The sequence below is a fragment of the Cherax quadricarinatus genome, chromosome 71 (genome assembly GCF_038502225.1).
Source record: "Cherax quadricarinatus isolate ZL_2023a chromosome 71, ASM3850222v1, whole genome shotgun sequence".
Classification (NCBI taxonomy): domain Eukaryota; kingdom Metazoa; phylum Arthropoda; class Malacostraca; order Decapoda; family Parastacidae; genus Cherax; species Cherax quadricarinatus.
The window spans coordinates 7850519-7872133 of NC_091362.1; the positions used below are offsets into that span (position 1 = coordinate 7850519).

The window sequence follows — 21615 nt, forward strand, 5'->3', positions numbered from 1 at the left end:
GTATCAAGGTCTTTACTAGAGCCACTAGAATTCTGGAAAGCAGGAGACTTCATCGTTCCTCGAATGATGTAGTTGAGGTTAAGGCAGTAAAGTTCGAAAACCGAAACCTTGTCATTGTGGTTGTATACAAGCCTCTGGATGCAACTTCCCAACAATTCCAGGAACAACTTTTGAAAATTGATCACTGTCTGGAAGATCTCCCAACTCCTGCCCCAAACATCATGTTGCTGGGGGATTTCAACTTAAGACACCTAAAATGAAGCATAAAATTAGAATTCTGACATACATCACATTAAACATGAGGTTCAAATTCAATGATAACTTCCACTTGAGTTAGTTCAGGCTACTGCCACCTAATGTACCTCACTGAAATAATAATGTAGCAGACATCACAATGAATGCTGAAGACAACCTCTTACCCCAACCATAGATTGTAAACAGTATTACTTAAAAAAAAAAAAAAAAAAAAAATAAAAAAAAAAAAAAACTAGGTAATGTTACAATGACAATGAGATAAATCACTCTGGTCGACTTCCTTGGTCCATCCTGGGTAACTCACACGTTACTATGTTATACATGTATGCAAGCATAAGTGTGCAGCTGTAGATAGATGAACCAGTACCTAAACAATCTCACTTACACACGCGTTACTATGTATGACAAGTGTTACCAAGTACACCAAGTGTACACTTTATCACTTAGCATACACTTTTGTTGATGTAAACATAGGTGAGAGTGGTACACCGCTGGTCGTAATAAACACACTGAACTTCTCAAGGTCACACACTAGGCCCAGCTTCTGGAGAGGTACCAGCGTTTTAATGTGTTTATTATGTGTCAGTGTGTGTCTGCAGTCATTAAATTGGTGTATCAGAAGTTAAACACTACAATCCAGTTGATCAAATAGTCTAAAACAATTTACACAATGTATAACTAGAAGTATAATGATTGCAAATTGTTACTATTACAATTTTAACTAGGCGCTAGACCCACTAGATGCGATGGCAAGGAACATAGATGTTAACAGGCTGACTCTTGCTTAACACAGTTGAAAGGTAACCGAATTACTCAAGTAAGAAAGTATTCATGAAACTGAACATTATGCAGCAGTAAGCTTGTTCACAGTAAAAATACAAAGCATAAGCTACACACTCACACCACAGATGAACAGTGCAATTTGAAATATTACTGGGAATTTAGCAGTAAAGTTTCAGTCTGAACGAGAAAATGTATTAGAAAACACAGCAATGACACTAGGACAAGCAACTTAATTATGTAACCGTATTTAATAGTTCAGTTACACTGAGCAGAGCATGTATTACACTGATTTATCAAATGTAAGGAGTCACTATACTGAAGTACACTCTGAGCCTTTTAAAGTCTTAATACAGGCTTACAAATGACAATTAACTGTTGGGGAAAGCAGCACTTAACACTTCTAGCACACGTATGACAGATGAATGTTCACTGTGTACAAGCCAATCACCACAAGCTTACTATGTTTATAAGTGAACCTCTGGCATGTCCCACTCAAAATGTCAGCACTGCAATGCTCGTCAAATTGTTCTCAAGCCACTACAGGAAACACTGGTATGCCAGCAGCACTGCAGAACGTATACAGACATGCTGGGTCCTAGGACAGCTATAACTGCAGGCTGCCTTAGCTTGTTCTGGCTAGCTTTTAGTGCTGCCCTCAAGCTTGCTTGACTGTGCTCGCCAAGCCTGCGCCAACCACCCGGACACCTGCTTGCAGCAGGCAGGCAGACACACAGGAGACACTCGCAAGATGAGCGGAGTGTGGCACAGAGGACATGGGCACTCAAGCACCCATGTGGTCTGGCAAAAAACCGCCTCTAGACCACAAGCAAATAGAGGCGAACGGCTGAGTTCCAAATCGAGGAAGGAGAAGGGACAAGGAAGGGATATTCACCTCGCTAGACACAGGCAATATGGGTGTAGTGGCCTGCAGGTCGCAGTGCAATTTTCAAGGTCATTCACTGGGCCCACAGTCGTCTCGAGAGTTACCAACCCTGTACTACTTGTTAACTCCAAACCCGCAGCACTTAACACATCTAGCACACGTGTCTTGGAATGACACAAATTTTCACTACATAAGAACTAGTTCTCACAACACCGAAGGTACGGCCGGAACACTGTAGAACGTTCACAAAGGCATTCTGGGATTCAGAACAGATGTAGCCTTGGCCTTCATTGGCTGGCTTGGAGCGCTGTTTGGCCTGGATCAGCTAAACTCGCCCTAATCCCATATGTAGATAATGACGACAAGTTAAGGGAGACCGGTGAATAGGAAAGTCGAAGAAGGGACATTCACCTCACTAGACACGCAGTATGGGTGTAAGTGGCATGCGGGTCTTAGAGTGCCATTTTCAAGGTCACCCAGCAGGCCAGACATTCCTCACTCATTTTAAGCCTACGTAGGTACTGATGGTAGCACAATGTCCTAAGTCAGCGTAATCCACTCATGCAAATAGTTACAACAAATCTGCAGCACTTGCGGAACTCACATATTCGAGTACCAGCGGAGCAGCAAAATACACCTCTACACTGCACGTCGTTGATAGAGGCGAACGGCTGAGTTTAAAGGCGGACTGTTGTAGATACAGGAGAACAGCAGGGGTAACTGAGCACGCACATTCGCCTTTATTCACATAGTCAATATGGGCGAAAGTCTCAGGCAGATGATGCAGTGCCTCGCTCAAGGTCACAGGCTGAGGCAAACTTCTCAAGAGTTACCAAACACTGCAATATTTGTACAGATTGTTACTCACTCCAACTTGCAAAAATTCTAGCACACCTGTCTTGGAGTGAAAGACGAATTTTCAGTGTGTGGACACCTGGGTTACCAACTCACGTAGGATTGCACTGTCGTCGTTATTCCTCAGGTTGGTAAAGCGATGAGTTGTGAGCATTTTGAGAGGCACGAGTAGCAGTGGACTAGCAAAATTCGCCTCTACACTGTATGTTGATAGAGGCGAAAGGCTGAGGTCAAATGAAAGGCAGAGGGGAAGCAGAGGCCTGTGAGGGCCTTTGCAAAAAGGAAGACTATTTCCAGTGTTTCACTAGGTATATCCTTAGTCACAGCTCGCACATAAGAGTTCTCACAACACTGAAGCTGTCTTAAAACAGTAGGAGTTTTAATGATGACTTATCAGTCGGGAGAAATGGGTAGGCCTGCGAATTAGTAGGTCCAGATCCCCAGCACACGTCTACTCCCCTCAACCACTCAGCCGAGACTGTTTTCTAACGCTACTTATCAATACTTACACACCCCTCTGCCTGCTAAGTGTGCATGGCTAATGGAAGCTGTAAACAAGCATCCTAACTCAAGGATCCAATTTAGGAAAAACACACACAACTTTGTGTTTGTGGAACAGAATAAAGAGCTGATCAATGATCTACTTAGTACACCTTATGGGGATATTAAGCTGCTCCGACCTCAATCAGACACTCACCACTTTAAAAAATGGGTCAGTATCATAATCTTTGGATACCCTCTCTGCATGGACCCATCCCATCTGACTCTAAGTGAGCATATCATCAAGCCTAAAAGACTTAAAGGAAAATCCCAAATTATTGCCAGTTGGGTGGGTCCTGTGCCCCTCCCCCGGAATATCTGGGTGCATGGTTTACGTTTCCTAAACATCGAAGTGTACCTACCCCCTAAACGTAGGTGTTACAAATGCCAGCACTATGGCCATGTTGCAGTAGACTGTGGAATACTACATTCTTGGTGTGGTAAGTGTGCTGGGAAACATTCCACTAGAGAATGCACAGTAGGCCCTGACAGCCAAAAATTTAAGTGTATTAACTGTAAAGAAGTTGGGGTTACAGTTTCCCACAAGGACTGCAGTCAAAACCCAAACAACCTTCGATGTAAACCTGATAACAGTCCTTTAATGGTAACTGAGGATGGGGCCATCCAGTCTACCACAGCCAGATCTGAGACTGAACCTCTGCAAAGTGTGCAAGAACCCCACCTCACTGCAAAGGATTCTGGTGATACCAGAATGCCATCACACACACACCAGCTGTGGAGGAGCTAGCCATCCCTGCTAGCACATATGGAACTACTGGTCTGCCACTACAGATACCTATGGCTACACCTGAATATGGGGATGAGTTTGTCATTTCTCCCAATACACACAACTACAACAGTCAGACGGACACCACACATGTAACCTCCCTGGAAATTGGAGATGAGTCAGATGCACAGGACCTACCTGCAATGAATGATGAAACAGAGAACACTAATGTAACCATGGTACCTGTTAAGGTGATAGGTGTTAAAGAAAGCACTAACCCAGAAGTGCCATCCTCCGGAGAGGCATTGGATTCGCCTGACCTTCCTCATATTATAACAACTTTCCAGAAAAAAATTGAGCATCTTGAACAGATCCTGACAAGTTTAATAAATGTATGTAATCAGAATGATGCTCTTGAGCATGGTGATGATGTCAAAAGTGCAGCAATCTCCGTTCAGCTTCCAGCAATTTGTGAGAAAGAAGCCCATAACTCTTGCCTTCAAGACTTGCCTTATCACTGGCTGCCAAAATGCCGAAAAATGCTTAAAAATAAAGGTCCTGAAGATAAAGACGTACAAACTATGCTATTTGCTCTTAAGTATCTGCACACTGTAGTCAAAGCATAATAGTTTTACCATCTTATGAGCAAGAGATTGTAATAACTCACTACAATGGATACATTACAAATCTTTTCATGGAACATTGCTTCCATCAGGAAGCGGTTGCCTGACTTACATCATATTAGTGCAACCAAGAATATTGATGTCATCTGTTTGCAGGAATGTAGATTGAAAGATGGAGCACCTCCACCAAACTTGCCTGGATATGCAGCTTATAACCTAAGGTCAACCAACTGTTGTGTGATGTATGTCAGAAAGAACTTGCCACATTCACTCCATTCCTTGCAGAGTCGAGTTAACATGCAGTATCATGGTGTCAAAGTATATGCAAGCGATTTTTCCATAAACATTTTTAATCTCTATGCCCCAGCGAACCAGCTTCGACCTGATGCTATACCAGATCGCATCAATAGTGAACCTACCATCATTCTTGGAGATTTTAATGCCAGACATAAGAATATTGGTGGGTCTATAACAAACACCAATGGAACTAAACTAGTGAGATTGCTAAATGAGCATGATAATGTTCGAATTGTGGGCACTACTGAGCCTACTCACATATATGGTGGCATACTAGATCTGTGTCTTGGATTTAATACATCATATACGATGCATGACTCTGTCATAGTTGATGATCTTCTATCTGATCACTTCCCAAGACTAACAACTGTCAATCTTGATCACATCTCCAGCAATCAAGGAGCTAAATACAGAAGGAGGAAACTTATTCTCAAACCAGAATACAGAGACAACTTTATTAACCACTTGGATCAATGGTATAAGAATTACGAGCCCATTGGCACACAAAAATTTAATGATGATTTAATTACCACTATTGAGAGTGTTCTCACAGATCAAGTGGGCAGGAATAGGAAACAAAGACCCTCCACTATAAATAACAATAAAAACCAATGTAAATACTATAATGATCCACAGTTACGCAATCTAACACATGCAGCTAGGAGGATTGGTAAAGCATACCGTGAATGTAGAACCCCAGACCTGCTCAGAACGTTCCAAGCTGCACTAACAAATGCAAGGAATAGAAAGGAAGAACTTAGGCAACAGGAATGGGAACAGTTTGTTAGTGGATTAAATAGGTCCACCCCTTTGAGTTTGGCTTGGAAAGGTATAAATAAAATAACCAGGAAAAAGACTGGCAATGTTGCTCATCCCTTTCCTCTTGAAAAAGCAAATGACCTCATAAATGACTGGTCCAAAACATCCAGGCATGAAAGCCTTCCATCTCATATTAGAAAAAATTTAGAGAGTACTTCTGAAGAAATGTTGAAACTGATTAATTTTATGAGCCAAAATATTGATGAGAGTGATTGCCTCTTTACCGAGTATGAATTAGATAATGCATTAACCAAAGGTCGATCAACTGCTCCTGGAGAGGATGGTATAACCTATGATATTCTCAGAACTCTAAGGCACGTGCCTGATAACCCTTTGTTGGCACTGTATAATCTCAGTTACATTGAGGGCGTTCTTCCTACTTCCTGGACCAATAGTCTCATTGTGCCTATCCCTAAGCCCCAACAGCCTGATACATTTAGGCCGATCTCCTTAACTAGTTGTCTTTGTAAAACTTTTGAAAGAATGATGCTTAACAGTCTGTACTACAGAATCAGACACCAACTTTCCCCCTACCTCTATGGGTTCATGAAAGGTAAAAGTGTGCAGAACTGTATTTCCACCTTTCTCACTGCACACACCTCTACTAGTTTTACCACTTTTCTTGATCTAAAATCTGCATTTGATATTGCGAACAGAACCGTTATACTACATGAACTAGCCAAAATGAATATTGGTGGTAGCTTACTCTGCTGGATAATAGGATACCTGTCAAATAGAGTATCCTCTGTCCTTTACCAAGGCTTCAGAAGTGATACTAAAGAAATGTCTTTAGGTACACCGCAGGGAGGAGTTCTTAGTCCCATGCTATTTAATATTCTGATTAATGCTCTCCTAAATGCTCTACCTGCCTCACCTAAACATATAGCTATAAGCTATGCTGATGATATCATGATCCATACAACAGGGCATAAGAAGATGAATACCATTCTTAATGAAGTTCAAGCAATTTGTAATCGACTAGGCCTCATAATATCTTCCTCTAAAACAAAGATATTAACAAGCAAACGACATCCCCCACCCATCTATTTGCAGGGTGAAATCATTAGCTACGTTAAAACTTACAGATATCTTGGTGTAGATGTACCCTTTAACAAATCCACTATACCACAACTAAACAAGAAATGTAAAGCTAGGCTAAATGCTCTCAAAGCTGTTGCTGGCTACAATCCCAACTATGGTGCTAATGTGAGAATCGTGAGAATGATGTACATAGCCTATGTTAGGTCCTTAATTGATTATGCTGCTCCCATGTTGATATTAGCTAGAGAAAGTTCCCTCCGACCCTTGGAGTTAATGCAAAATGAAGCTCTCAGGACTATTCTTGGCTGTCCCAGATCTACAAAAGTTCTTAACATGAGGAAGGAGCTTGGTATTTCTAGTATCAGTGATAGGATTGTTGAAATTAACACTGTACTCGGTATTAGAATGTTGAGAAACGAACCAGACACTGTCACAGTGAATCTTACCAAGTGTCTAGAGGTAAATACACACAGATCTAAATGGATTGTGAAAACGTGCAATTGCATTAAGTTTTATAACCTGCATGAACTGTATCACTGTAGGCAACAAGAGCATTTCACCCCTCCATGGAAGATGTGTTCATTTAATAACACATACCTACAAGTCCCTCCCAAGAAGCTCATTGCTAGTAATCCCTTCCTTAAATCTCTTGTTAGAGCAACTGCTCAAGAAGAAATTTTTCGCCTAGCTGGTAGTAATAAGTTATCACAAGTTATATACACTGATGGATCTAAACAGGAGTCTTCTGGCAGGGCTGCATCTGCTCTTGTTGCCACCTCCCTAGTTAAGAACGATAATAAATTTGTTGAGTTAGGCATAAGAATTAACAACTGGGCGTCTACACTGCAAACTGAATTGTTTGCAATCCTAATGGCGCTAAAGCTAACCTGTGACACGGAGCTTGACTCTATCATCATTACTGATTCTATGTCATCATTGAAGGCTCTTGACTCATATAATGACTCCAACAACATGCTCATTGGGGAAGCCAGGTATAGATACTCAAAAATTAGGGACAAAGGAATTAATGTACAATTGCTATGGATGCCATCACACATTGGATTACTCCTTCATGATAAAGTTGATATGTTAGACAAGAAGGGTACCCAGAAGGAGAATGTAGAATATAACTTTGGTATAACTGTGTCTAGCATTAGGAATAATATTAGGAGAGAAGTAAATAATGAAAATGATTGTTATAGGAATGCAGTTAGAAGCCTGAGTAGATCTATAACCCACTATGATAACATGAACGTAGAAAAGTATGTTTATGGAGCAACGTGCAATGTGAACAGACTGACTGATGTTGTAGTGGCCAGGCTTAGGCTTGGTTACAAGTACTTCTGGCAGTTTGGGAGACACACAGATGATGATCAAACTAAATGTAAATTATGTGATCAGACATATGGTCACTCTCTTGAACACTATGTGCTTAATTGTCCACTTATTGAGGAATACAGAGACAGACAGTATAATAACCTATGTGACATGTCAAGATATCTTATTAATGAAAATAAGATACCAGATATACTAAGCAAATTTCCTAAATTTGCTTGTAACAGATAAGTGAACTATAGATATGTAGATATAAATCCACATGTATTCCTGTTAACCCTTTGGGGCCTAGTTCCTAGGCCTTTTGTGTATCCATATGCTCTCGCGCTACCGTCCACAGGATGGATATGGGGTGCACAATAAACTAGCCACTTCGGTGGCAAAATCTAAAGACACTGCAAGGCTCCAGGCGGACATCAACCGAATCTTTCAGTGGGCTGCAGAAAACAATATGAAGTTCAACGATGAGAAATTTCAATTACTCAGATATGGTAAACACGAGGAAATTAAATCTTCATCAGAGTACAAAACAAATTCGGGCCACAAAATAGAGCGAAACACCAATGTCAAAGACCTGGGAGTGATCATGTCGGAGGATCTCACCTTCAAGGACCATAACACTGTATCAATCGCATCTGCTAGAAAAATGACAAGATGGACAATGAGAACCTTCAAAACTAGGGAGGCCAAGCCCATGATGACACTCTTCAGGTCACTTGTTCTATCTAGGCTGGAATATTGCTGCACACTAACAGCACCTTTCAAGGCAGGTGAAATTGCTGACCTAGAAAATGTACAGAGAACTTTCACGGCACGCATAACGGAGATAAAACACCTCAATTACTGGGAGCGCTTGAGGTTCCTGAACCTGTATTCCCTGGAACGCAGGCGGGAGAGATACATGATTATATACACCTGGAAAATCCTAGAGGGACTAGTACCGAACTTGCACACGAAAATCACTCACTACGAAAGCAAAAGACTTGGCAGACGATGCAACATCCCCCCAGTGAAAAGCAGGGGTGTCACTAGCACGTTAAGAGACCATACAATAAGTGTCAGGGGCCCGAGACTGTTCAACTGCCTCCCAGCACACATAAGGGGGATTACCAACAGACCCCTGGCAGTCTTCAAGCTGGCACTGGACAAGCACCTAAAGTCGGTTCCTGACCAGCCGGGCTGTGGCTCGTACGTTGGTTTGCGTGCAGCCAGCAGCAACAGCCTGGTTGATCAGGCTCTGATCCACCAGGAGGCCTGGTCACAGACCGGGCCGCGGGGGCGTTGACCCCCGGAACTCTCTCCAGGTAAACTCCAGGTATCCTAAGTAATTTACACAGATGTACCACTCACTCATATACCCTTATCTCACATATGGAATTTGTGCATGGGGATCAACAACATTAAATCACCTAAGACCTCTAAGAACCCAGGAAAAGGCAGCATTCAGAATAACAAATTCCCACTCCCGACAGCATACTCCACCAATTTTCAAGTCTAAATCTGCTCACCATTAAGAACATCCATACTTATTCATGTGCCTACTACATGCAGAAAACAATACACTCAAACAAACCCTCCACTCAAACTTCTCCTTACAAGCCTTAACAGGGCACATGACCATAACACAAGACTCAGATCTCTTTTTGACGTACCTCATGTCCATATCACACTGTGTAAAAACTCTATGCACATAAAGGGCCCCAAAATATGGAATTCATTACCAGAAGATACTAAAGTAACCCTTGAGTTTACCTGGAGAGAGTTCCGGGGGTCAACGCCCCCGCGACCCGGTCTGTGACCAGGCCTCCTGGTGGATCAGAGCCTGATCAACCAGGCTGTTACTGCTGGCTGCACGCAATCCAACGTACGAGCCACAGCCCGGCTGGTCAGGAACTGACTTTAGGTGCTTGTCCAGTGCCAGCTTGAAGACTGCCAGGGGTCTGTTGGTAATCCCCCTTATGTATGCTGGGAGGCAGTTGAACAGTCTCGGGCCCCTGACACTTATTGTATGGTCTCTTAACGTGCTAGTGACACCCCTGCTTTTCATTGGGGGGATGATGCATCGTCTGCCAAGTCTTTTGCTTTCGTAGTGAGTGATTTTCGTGTGCAAGTTCGGTACTAGTCCCTCTAGGATTTTCCAGGTGTATATAATCATAAGTAAGTAAGTAAGTAAGTAAGTTTATTCAGGTATACACAAATACAGTTACATAGAATTATCATACATAGCAGCATATGTGTAGAGAACCTAGGATAACCCAAAAAAGTCAGACAGAGTGACTTATTTCCATTGGGGTCCTTTTACCTTATTATTATAGTATAAAGGTTATAATATTTTCTTATTATTCTACAATGAAGATAACATCTTATTATCATACTAAAAAGACTATCTGCTACACCAAGGTCATTAAGACTATCTACAATACGAGGGTCATTACAAGGAATAAGGTAAAATTTACACGTATGTTAGCTAAAAAATAGAAAATCATTCCCCTCCCTTTCTGTAGCTACATTCATCAGACACCTTTTGGCACTCTTCTTGAACTGGTTCACGCTATGACTGGCTTTGACATGTGCGGGTAGTCTGTTCCATTCCTTTATTGCTGTACAATAAAAGGTGTTTGAAGCCTGGCCACTGACTGTGGGTACTACAAAGTTGTGCTCTCTCCCCCTAGTACTATGATTGCTTTGGTTCCCAACCTTGACAAAATTGACAGCAAGATATTCTGGACATTGTTTGTGAGCAATTTTATAAACATGATTTAGCTTCAGTTGTTTTACTCTGTCTTCAACATTCAGCATATCCAACTGCTGTAATTCATCCTGGCCTACATGTTCTCTTGGTCCCAGCCCCAGGATGAATCTTACGATTTTGTTCTGGGTGATTTGCAGTCTATCTTTCAGTTTTTTTGTCAAGGCAGAGTACCAAGAAGAGCAAGCGTAATCCATATGGCATTGTATAAGGGCTAGACATAGGGTCCTGCGAGCCTCAGTAGGTAGACACTGTGCTTGTCTATACAGGAACTTCAGTTTGGCATTCGCTTTCTTTACTACACTGTTCCCTATCAATTCTCCTGACATGCATGGGTCAAAGGGGATTCCCAAATATTTTACTGATGAAACCAAAGTGATGGGCTCCCCATTACATTGAACATTAAAATTATTTACCCTTCTCAGTTTATGTTTCGTGCCAAAGAGAATGGCTTCAGTTTTCCCTAGGTGTAATGATAGTTTGTTGTCTACTAACCATTTGCTGCAGGACTCCAGTTCCAGTGTTAAAACATTAGCAATATCTTGTGGGTCTTTACCTGACACTAACAGAGCACTGTCATCTGCATACAGTAGGAGTTTGCACTTGACACTGATAGGCATATCATTGACATAACATAAGAATAATAAGGGACCCAGAATACTACCTTGGGGAACTCCACATGTTATCGGCAGGGGTTCTGATTCTGTTTTGTTGATTTTGACTATTTGTCTCCTGTTGCTAAGGTAGAACTTAAACCAGTCTACAGAACCTATACCGATAGCTTGAAGTTTATTACATAATATATTGTGGTTGACAGTATCGAAGGCCTTTTGCAGGTCTAAGGTTACCATGCCTATGAGGTTCCCCTTTGACATTTCAGTTCTCAGGTAATCCATCAGATTAATAAGGGAGGTGTCGGTTGAGTAGGATCTTCTAAAGCCCGATTGATAGCTATGGAGAATGTTGTTGTCATTAAGGTACTTAACTACTTGAGAATACACCGCCCTCTCTAGAATTTTAGATATTATACTGAGTATACTAACAGGCCTATAGTTGCTTACATCAGACCTACTATTTTTCTTGAAGATAGGAGTGACTCTGGCCTCCTTGAACCCCTCCGGTACTGTATTAGTGGTGATTGATAGATTTATTATGTGAGCAATAGGGATTGACAGTTCAGAAGCACCATCTTTTAGGAACTTAGACGGGATGTTATCAGGGTCTGTGCTCTTAGTTGGGTTTAACCTGCTTAGTTCTTTTTGAATAAAGTCAAGAGATACACTTACTAGTTGACAACTGTTTGGGGTTACCCCTTTATTGGTATAGTATGTTTGAAACTTATCAGAGTCTGTGTTAAAGGTATTTGATGCAGCTGGTAGTTTACTTACTAGTGTTGATGCAACAGATGTGTAGTAGGAATTAAAGCAATTTGCCACCTTAGATGTTTCGTGGCATACCTCATTATCGATAGTGAGTACTATGTTAGACCTATCTACTGGCTTATGGCTATACCCCAACTGTTTTAGTTGTTGCCAGAGCTTTCTGGGGTTATGCTTATACTCTTCAATTTTTGAGCAGTAGTGCTTTGCCTTTGCTCCTTTTATAAGTCTCTGTACTCTGTTCCTCACCCTTTGGAATTCATTTAGTGCTGCAATATCCTGTCTGTGTGCTTTAAATCTTTTTAGCAGCTGGTCTCTGAATTTCATATTATCTAATATCTCAGTATTCATCCAGGGTTCAGTTCTTCGTTTAATCCTAACCTCTTTAACTGGTGCAATATTATCAAGGATGGTAGTGAACATTGTTTTGAATTTTTCCCAGGCATCGTTTACGTCTGTGCAACTTGTTATCTCTGTCCAGTCACAATTGTGTAGCCTATTTACCAGTGTTTCTTTACTGTATCTCTCCCGGTCTGAAAATCAATTTAAGACTTCTCAAAAGCCACTTAATCACCCTAGACTAAATGCTCAATACTCAGTATTTCCACATCATAATTTCAATAATTACCTTTGAACCTATTGTCCATTGTTGACAGGAATATAACTGAGTCATTGTTTCACAAAAAGCATTTTTGAAAATATGAATGTATCTTTTGTTTTATATAAATTAAATTCACTTATAATTAATAGATCTACTGTGCAACTATGATATAATTCTTTACTGTTAAGTAGTCAGTAAGTCAATAATGTTAAGTCGGCCTATAATGCCTAGGCATAATAATAGGCTCTCTTTGCATTGCAACCCATTACTGTAAATACATAATCTCAATGTACTATTTGCAAAGATATGAATAAATAAATAAAAATGATAATTGAACTTATGTGTACCTGTACCTAAATGAACTTAAAAGGACCCCAATGGAAATAAGTCACTTTGACTTTTTTGGATTATCCTAGGTAATTTACGCTACGTATGTTAATTGTACTTATGTATACCTGTTCCTAAATGAACTTAAGACACCTGCCGTCCATGTTCACCTTACAGTAAAACAAGTATCTGGGTGTTAGTCGACTGGTGTGGGTGGCATCCTGGGGACAAAATTAACCTAATTTCCCCGAAATGTTCTGCATAACCAGGAGCTTTCTATGTAGTATGTCACTGATTTCAGCTAGATCTATATTCGTTGTATCATATATTGGCAGAAATAAAGATTATTATTATAGAATAAAAAGGAGGGTATCAGTTTGTGTGTATGAGTGAGCGCCATCTGTGTGCTGGTGTGCCACCTGCACCACCTCTAGCTGGTCTGTCTGTCTCATCTTCTTCCAGAGTTTTCTGCTGAGCACAGGACGACGGTGAGCAACATTAATATTATTGTTTTATTGCTGCAGCTGCTGATTTAAGCAGTTATTTCCTAATGGGATAGTTTTCAAGCTTCATGTTATTTTATTGGTGGGACTTTGACGGGGAAATATATTAATGTATGTGGGTGTTACTACATCCATGATGGCTGTTTTTGATGCCGGTGAAGGCCTCTTTATGCCTTCCCACATCCCCCACCCCAGGCGCTGTATAATCCTCCGGGTTTAGCGCTTCCCCCTTGATTATAATAATAATAATAATTATGCCAGAAATTTGAGCACTCGTCCCCCTTCTTTGGATCGAACATGAACACCTATTCCCTAGGGAGGCGCTATAAGATTATGTATGATGGTTGTGTACAGTGATATTTGGAAAAGTGTATTGAGGGAGGTGTCTTAATGGTGGTGAGGGCTTCCTCCAGGGAGGAGGAATTGATGTTGGTGAGAGGCTTCCTTCAAGGAACCCCTCCAGGGGGTGATCCTTGATGCTGGTGAGGGACTCCCTTCAAGGAACCCCTCCAGGGGGTGATCCTTGATGTTGGTGAGGGACTCCCTTCAAGGAACCCCTCCAGGGGGTGATCCTTGATGCTGGTGAGGGACTCCCTTCAAGGAACCCCTCCAGGGGGTGATCCTTGATGCTGGTGAGGGACTCCCTTCAAGGAACCCCTCCAGGGGGTGATCCTTGATGTTGGTGAGGGACTCCTTTCAAGGAACCCCTCCAGGGGGTGATCCTTGATGTTGGTGAGGGACTCCCTTCAAGGAACCCCTCCAAGGGGTGATCCTTGATGTTGGTGAGGGACTCCCTTCAAGGAACCCCTCCAGGGGGTGATCCTTGATGCTGGTGAGGGACTCCCTTCAAGGAACCCCTCCAGGGGGTGATCCTTGATGTTGGTGAGGGACTCCCTTCAAGGAACCCCTCCAGGGGGTGATCCTTGATGTTGGTGAGGGACTCCCTTCAAGGAACCCCTCCAGGGGGTGATCCTTGATGCTGGTGAGGGACTCCATTCAAGGAACCCCTCCAGGGGGTGATCCTTGATGTTGGTGAGGGACTCCCTTCAAGGAACCCCTCCAGGGGGTGATCCTTGATGCTGGTGAGGGACTCCCTTCAAGGAACCCCTCCAGGGGGTGATCCTTGATGTTGGTGAGGGACTCCCTTCAAGGAACCCCTCCAGGGGGTGATCCTTGATGTTGGTGAGGGACTCCCTTCAAGGAACCCCTCCAGGGGGTGATCCTTGATGTTGGTGAGGGGCTTCTTCCAGGGAAGTGAACTTATCTTCCCCTTCATTGAATTGACCTGATTCCCTTCTGTTGTTCCCAGATGCTGTATCACCCCTACAACTTTCAAACTGACCCCGATTATAAGTGTGTGTTAGAAACTGTGTGACCCTTGCCAATCTTTCCCCAGGTCCTACCCACAGCAATAATCTAACTCCTGGGTATCTTTATAGTGATAGGTACATATCAATACTATACTGTTAAGTAGCTATATGCTGATAGGTGTCAGGGGGTAGTACCCTTCATGGCTTGATGCTGGTGAAGGACTCTTGATCCAAATAATTAGAGCAGGCCACCATCTTGGGTTGAATTTGATTTGTTTCCCCTTTCCCCGGTGCTGTATAACCCCCACAGGTTTAGCAATCCCCCATAGCTGCTCAGTTTTTGATTATGTAAATTCTCCCATATTAAGTGTTTTGTGCAGTGGAGCTTGTTGTATTTTGCACAGAGGAGATAAAATAAGTATTTTGGTAGCCAAGCCTAATTTTATGTAATCCATCTTAACCTAACCTTTTGTCACTAGAATTACTCCTCAATCAGGTTACATTGCATTAGGTTTGTTTGCCAAAAGAATAGAATTTACCAAAGGCCCCAAAATATAAGTGTATTTCACAATCCATAGTAAGTAAGTAAGTTTATTCAGGTATACACAAATACAGTTACATAGAATTATCATACATAGCAGCATATGTGTAGAGAACCTGGGATAACCCAAAAAAGTCAGACAGAGTAAGTAAGTAAGTAAGTTTATTCAGGTATACACAAATACAGTTACATAGAATTATCATACATTGCAGCATATGTGTAGAGAACCTAGGATAACCCAAAAAAGTCAGACAAAGTGACTTATTTCCATTGGGGTCCTTTATATTTCCATTGGAGAATTTACACAGTAACCTCACAGTGCCCCCTTGAAAGTGTTGGGGGCTGTAACGTACGGCATGGTTGTGTTGAGCTCATTAAATAGGAGTGAATGTAACTAGATGTACTGTTTGGGTATGAGTAAGGCAACATTTATGAAGGGATTCAGGGAATCCAGTTAACCAGACTTGAGTCCTGAAGGTGGGAAGCATAGTGCCTGCATTCTGGAGGAGGGGTGAGGATGTTGCAGTTTGAAAGGCCATCTGAACTATGATAATGTCTGTTTTGCACAAGACATTGAATGAGTGATGGTAAATGTGTGTCCATGTTTTGGGGAGGGGGTCACCCTACATCCTTGGGATATGGCAGGTAGGTAGGTAAGGTTTGTCAGGACACAGGACAAGTGTTTCCTGATGCAGGTCTTAGTCATATGATGACCCGACATTGGAGCTTTTGGCCATCTGATTGAAGCCTTCTGCTCTCTTACTGGTCTGCCCCTTTAAAATTTTGAGTTTCTAGTATTATGGGGATATGGCTTTTGTGTTAAAATATGGTTAAAATATCAAGTGGTGTTTCAAAGTGTGTGTTTGTATATAAGCAGTTTTATATTGCATAAAGTGAGTTACTAGTGGAAGTGGGAGTTACTGCATGAGGGCAGATCCACATACGGTGAAACTGTACAAGATGAGTGGAAACCTGTACTGCACATTTTTCATAACATTATATGCAATATGTAATTGATGAATCTAGTAATAGTCTGGTTTATGCATTATTTATTAACTTGATAGAAACTGCCCGGAAATGGAAATTGCTTTATGGGTCTTTTGTTTTCGTTATTTTATTGTGTAAAAGGTCAGTGAGTGTATTGCTGTTATTCATCCCTGCTGAATTTATTTCTCTTTTCCCTCTTCATTGCTTGTCTTGTTTCATAATTCTTCCCAATTGCAGTACCTTTACAATAGCATGTTATGAGCATTTTCTTTTATTGTGGTCCACATTTTCCCATTTAGTTACAAGATCTGATAGTATATAAAAAGCTTGAACTGTGACCTGTAAATCTGTCATTTATTCAGGAAGAAACTACTTAAATTTTATTTCTTTTCAGCAATGGGGAAGGGCTTTGGTGAATTGGCACATTTGAGGGGTATCATCAAGTACTCCCTTTCCCCTTTTGAGCAGAGAGCCTTTGCTGGAGCTATTACTTATGGAATCCCTAACATGTTCAGAAGGTTCCGAAGTCAAGTTTTTCGTGTTGCACCTCGTAAGTACAGTAACTTTTAGTGAGATAGTACTGTACATGATTGTCACTTCTTCAAGTAGGAGCATATTCTATAAAATGCTATTCAAAATATTACTAAAACTACTAATGAAAATATAATTACATATATTGTTGATCTTAAAAGGTGGCAAATACCAAAATTGTAGATTTTACTGTTAAAACAATGGGCAGGCAGTACAGTTATATATAGGAGTTACCACCACCAAAAACACTTACCAGTACCATCATCTGTTACGATCTAACACGTCAAAACCTTCTGTTCAGGCTGAGAAAACTTGAACAGGAAAACAAAATGCATCAGTGTTTCACGCGAGATGGGAAAATACTAGTAAGGAAAACATCAACAGGACAACAATATACTATCTCAAACAAACACGATTTCTCTACCTTCCTTAGAAAAGCTGTCATTTCTGTAACAGATTAGATAAGTGCCCTTAATACATATATACGTGTGGTGCATATAGTGTACCTTACTATTATATTGTGCATTATTATTTTTATTATTTTTTTCATCACAAGCTAATGCTAACTACCTCCAATATTTTTTTAATTCTTTCTTACTGCTATTAATTGCTCATAATTTTATGTTACAAGTCAAATCTTACTCCAAATTAATATTATTCATTGTTCTTACCTGTCCATTTAATTTTGTTTACCACTACTTGTTTTTTTAGTCACTTTTTATTGTGTGTGCAATTAGTGTATATTCCAATTACTTTTTTGCAAGTACCAAAACTATCTTTTGCTAGCTAGTACCAACTACCTAATTTTTTTTTACTTTTTATTGTGCAATAAACTGCTCAACTTATTTAATATTACAAATCAGATCTTACTCCTAAACCAATATTATTTCATAGTGACTATCTGTCCATTTAACTTGTTTACCATTACTTAATTGTAGTCCCTTATATATTTTTTTTTTCCTTTATTTTAGCTTTATATAACTACCTTAGCTCATATATTCACAATTGTTAAAATAATCAAGGTGCTATTCACAGGTGCTAAAGTTAATAAGTTCACTATTTTGCCATTATACTCCAAAGCTCATTTATTTGATTACCACTTTATTGTTCACCACAACTTATATTAGTCCCTTTTATATTATAATTTTATATTATAATTCTAACTTTAAAGAATTACCTTTAAAGTACTACCTACTATCATATTCCCAAGCTCCATTATTTGATCATCACTTTATTTGTTCACCACAAATTATTTTAGTCCCTTTTATATTTTTTTATTATTTTTTTTATTATCACACCGGCCGATTCCCACCAAGGCAGGGTGGCCCGAAAAAGAAAAACTTTCACCATCATTCACTCCATCACTGTCTTGCCAGAAGGGTGCTTTACACTACAGTTTTTAAACTGCAACATTAACACCCCTCCTTCAGAGTGCAGGCACTGTACTTCCCATCTCCAGGACTCAAGTCCGGCCTGCCGGTTTCCCTGAATCCCTTCATAAATGTTACTTTGCTCACACTCCAACAGCACGTCAAGTATTAAAAACCATTTGTCTCCATTCACTCCTATCAAACACGCTCACGCATGCCTGCTGGAAGTCCAAGCCCCTCGCACACAAAACCTCCTTTACCCCCTCCCTCCAACCCTTCCTAGGCCGACCCCTACCCCGCCTTCCTTCCACTACAGACTGATACACTCTTGAAGTCATTCTGTTTCGCTCCATTCTCTCTACATGTCCGAACCACCTCAACAACCCTTCCTCAGCCCTCTGGACAACAGTTTTGGTAATCCCGCACCTCCTCCTAACTTCCAAACTACGAATTCTCTGCATTATATTCACACCACACATTGCCCTCAGACATGACATCTCCACTGCCTCCAGCCTTCTCCTCGCTGCAACATTCATCACCCACGCTTCACACCCATATAAGAGCGTTGGTAAAACTATACTCTCATACATTCCCCTCTTTGCCTCCAAGGACAAAGTTCTTTGTCTCCACAGACTCCTAAGTGCACCACTCACTCTTTTTCCCTCATCAATTCTATGATTCACCTCATCTTTCATAGACCCATCCGCTGACACGTCCACTCCCAAATATCTGAATACGTTCACCTCCTCCATACTCTCTCCCTCCAATCTGATATTCAATCTTTCATCACCTAATCTTTTTGTTATCCTCATAACCTTACTCTTTCCTGTATTCACCTTTAATTTTCTTCTTTTGCACACCCTACCAAATTCATCCACCAATCTCTGCAACTTCTCTTCAGAATCTCCCAAGAGCACAGTGTCATCAGCAAAGAGCAGCTGTGACAACTCCCACTTTGTGTGTGATTCTTTATCTTTTAACTCCACGCCTCTTGCCAAGACCCTCGCATTTACTTCTCTTACAACCCCATCTATAAATATATTAAACAACCACGGTGACATCACACATCCTTGTCTAAGGCCTACTTTTACTGGGAAAAAATTTCCCTCTTTCCTACATACTCTAACTTGAGCCTCACTATCCTCGTAAAAACTCTTCACTGCTTTCAGTAACCTACCTCCTACACCATACACTTGCAACATCTGCCACATTGCCCCCCTATCCACCCTGTCATACGCCTTTTCCAAATCCATAAATGCCACAAAGACCTCTTTAGCCTTATCTAAATACTGTTCACTTATATGTTTCACTGTAAACACCTGGTCCACACACCCCCTACCTTTCCTAAAGCCTCCTTGTTCATCTGCTATCCTATTCTCCGTCTTACTCTTAATTCTTTCAATTATAACTCTACCATACACTTTACCAGGTACACTCAACAGACTTATCCCCCTATAATTTTTGCACTCTCTTTTATCCCCTTTGCCTTTATACAAAGGAACTATGCATGCTCTCTGCCAATCCCTAGGTACCTTACCCTCTTCCATACATTTATTAAATAATTGCACCAACCACTCCAAAACTATATCCCCACCTGCTTTTAACATTTCTATCTTTATCCCATCAATCCCGGCTGCCTTACCCCCTTTCATTTTACCTACTGCCTCACGAACTTCCCCCACACTCACAACTGGCTCTTCCTCACTCCTACAAGATGTTATTCCTCCTTGCCCTATACACGAAATCACAGCTTCCCTATCTTCATCAACATTTAACAATTCCTCAAAATATTCCTTCCATCTTCCCAATACCTCTAACTCTCCATTTAATAACTCTCCTCTCCTATTTTTAACTGACAAATCCATTTGTTCTCTAGGCTTTCTTAACTTGTTAATCTCACTCCAAAACTTTTTCTTATTTTCAACAAAATTTGTTGATAACATCTCACCCACTCTCTCATTTGCTCTCTTTTTACATTGCTTCACCACTCTCTTAACTTCTCTCTTTTTCTCCATATACTCTTCCCTCCTTGCATCACTTCTACTTTGTAAAAACTTCTCATATGCTAACTTTTTCTCCCTTACTACTCTCTTTACATCATCATTCCACCAATCGCTCCTCTTCCCTCCTGCACCCACTTTCCTGTAACCACAAACTTCTGCTGAACACTCTAACACTACATTTTTAAACCTACCCCATACCTCTTCGACCCCATTGCCTATGCTCTCATTAGCCCATCTATCCTCCAATAGCTGTTTATATCTTACCCTAACTGCCTCCTCTTTTAGTTTATAAACCTTCACCTCTCTCTTCCCTGATGCTTCTATTCTCCTTGTATCCCATCTACCTTTTACTCTCAGTGTAGCTACAACTAGAAAGTGATCTGATATATCTGTGGCCCCTCTATAAACATGTACATCCTGAAGTCTACTCAACAGTCTTTTATCTACCAATACATAATCCAACAAACTACTGTCATTTCGCCCTACATCATATCGTGTATACTTATTTATCCTCTTTTTCTTAAAATATGTATTACCTATAACTAAACCCCTTTCTATACAAAGTTCAATCAAAGGGCTCCCATTATCATTTACACCTGGCACCCCAAACTTACCTACCACACCCTCTCTAAAAGTTTCTCCTACTTTAGCATTCAAGTCCCCTACCACAATTACTCTCTCACTTGGTTCAAAGGCTCCTATACATTCACTTAACATCTCCCAAAATCTCTCTCTCTCCTCTGCATTCCTCTCTTCTCCAGGTGCATACACGCTTATTATGACCCACTTCTCGCATCCAACCTTTACTTTAATCCACATAATTCTTGAATTTACACATTCATATTCTCTTTTCTCCTTCCATAACTGATCATTTAACATTACTGCTACCCCTTCCTTTGCTCTAACTCTCTCAGATACTCCAGATTTAATCCCATTTATTTCCCCCCACTGAAACTCTCCTACCCCCTTCAGCTTTGTTTCGCTTAGGGCCAGGACATCCAACTTCTTTTCATTCATAACATCAGCAATCATCTGTTTCTTGTCATCCGCACTACATCCACGCACATTTAAGCAACCCAGTTTTATAAAGTTTTTCTTCTCTTTTTTAGTAATTGTATACAGGAGAAGGGGTTACTAGCCCATTGCTCCCGGCATT

General features: G+C 41.0%; 1 protein-coding gene across 1 annotated transcript in view; it reads left to right on the top strand.

Moving 5' to 3' along the window:
* UQCR-Q (Ubiquinol-cytochrome c reductase ubiquinone-binding protein) overlaps window positions 1-21615 on the top strand; it is a 77857-nt gene that overhangs the window by 40779 nt on the left and 15463 nt on the right. The window contains exon 2 of the mRNA XM_070100006.1: window positions 16950-17105. Coding sequence (XP_069956107.1) covers window positions 16950-17105 — 156 coding nt within the window. The remainder of the gene's footprint in view (window positions 1-16949; window positions 17106-21615) is intronic.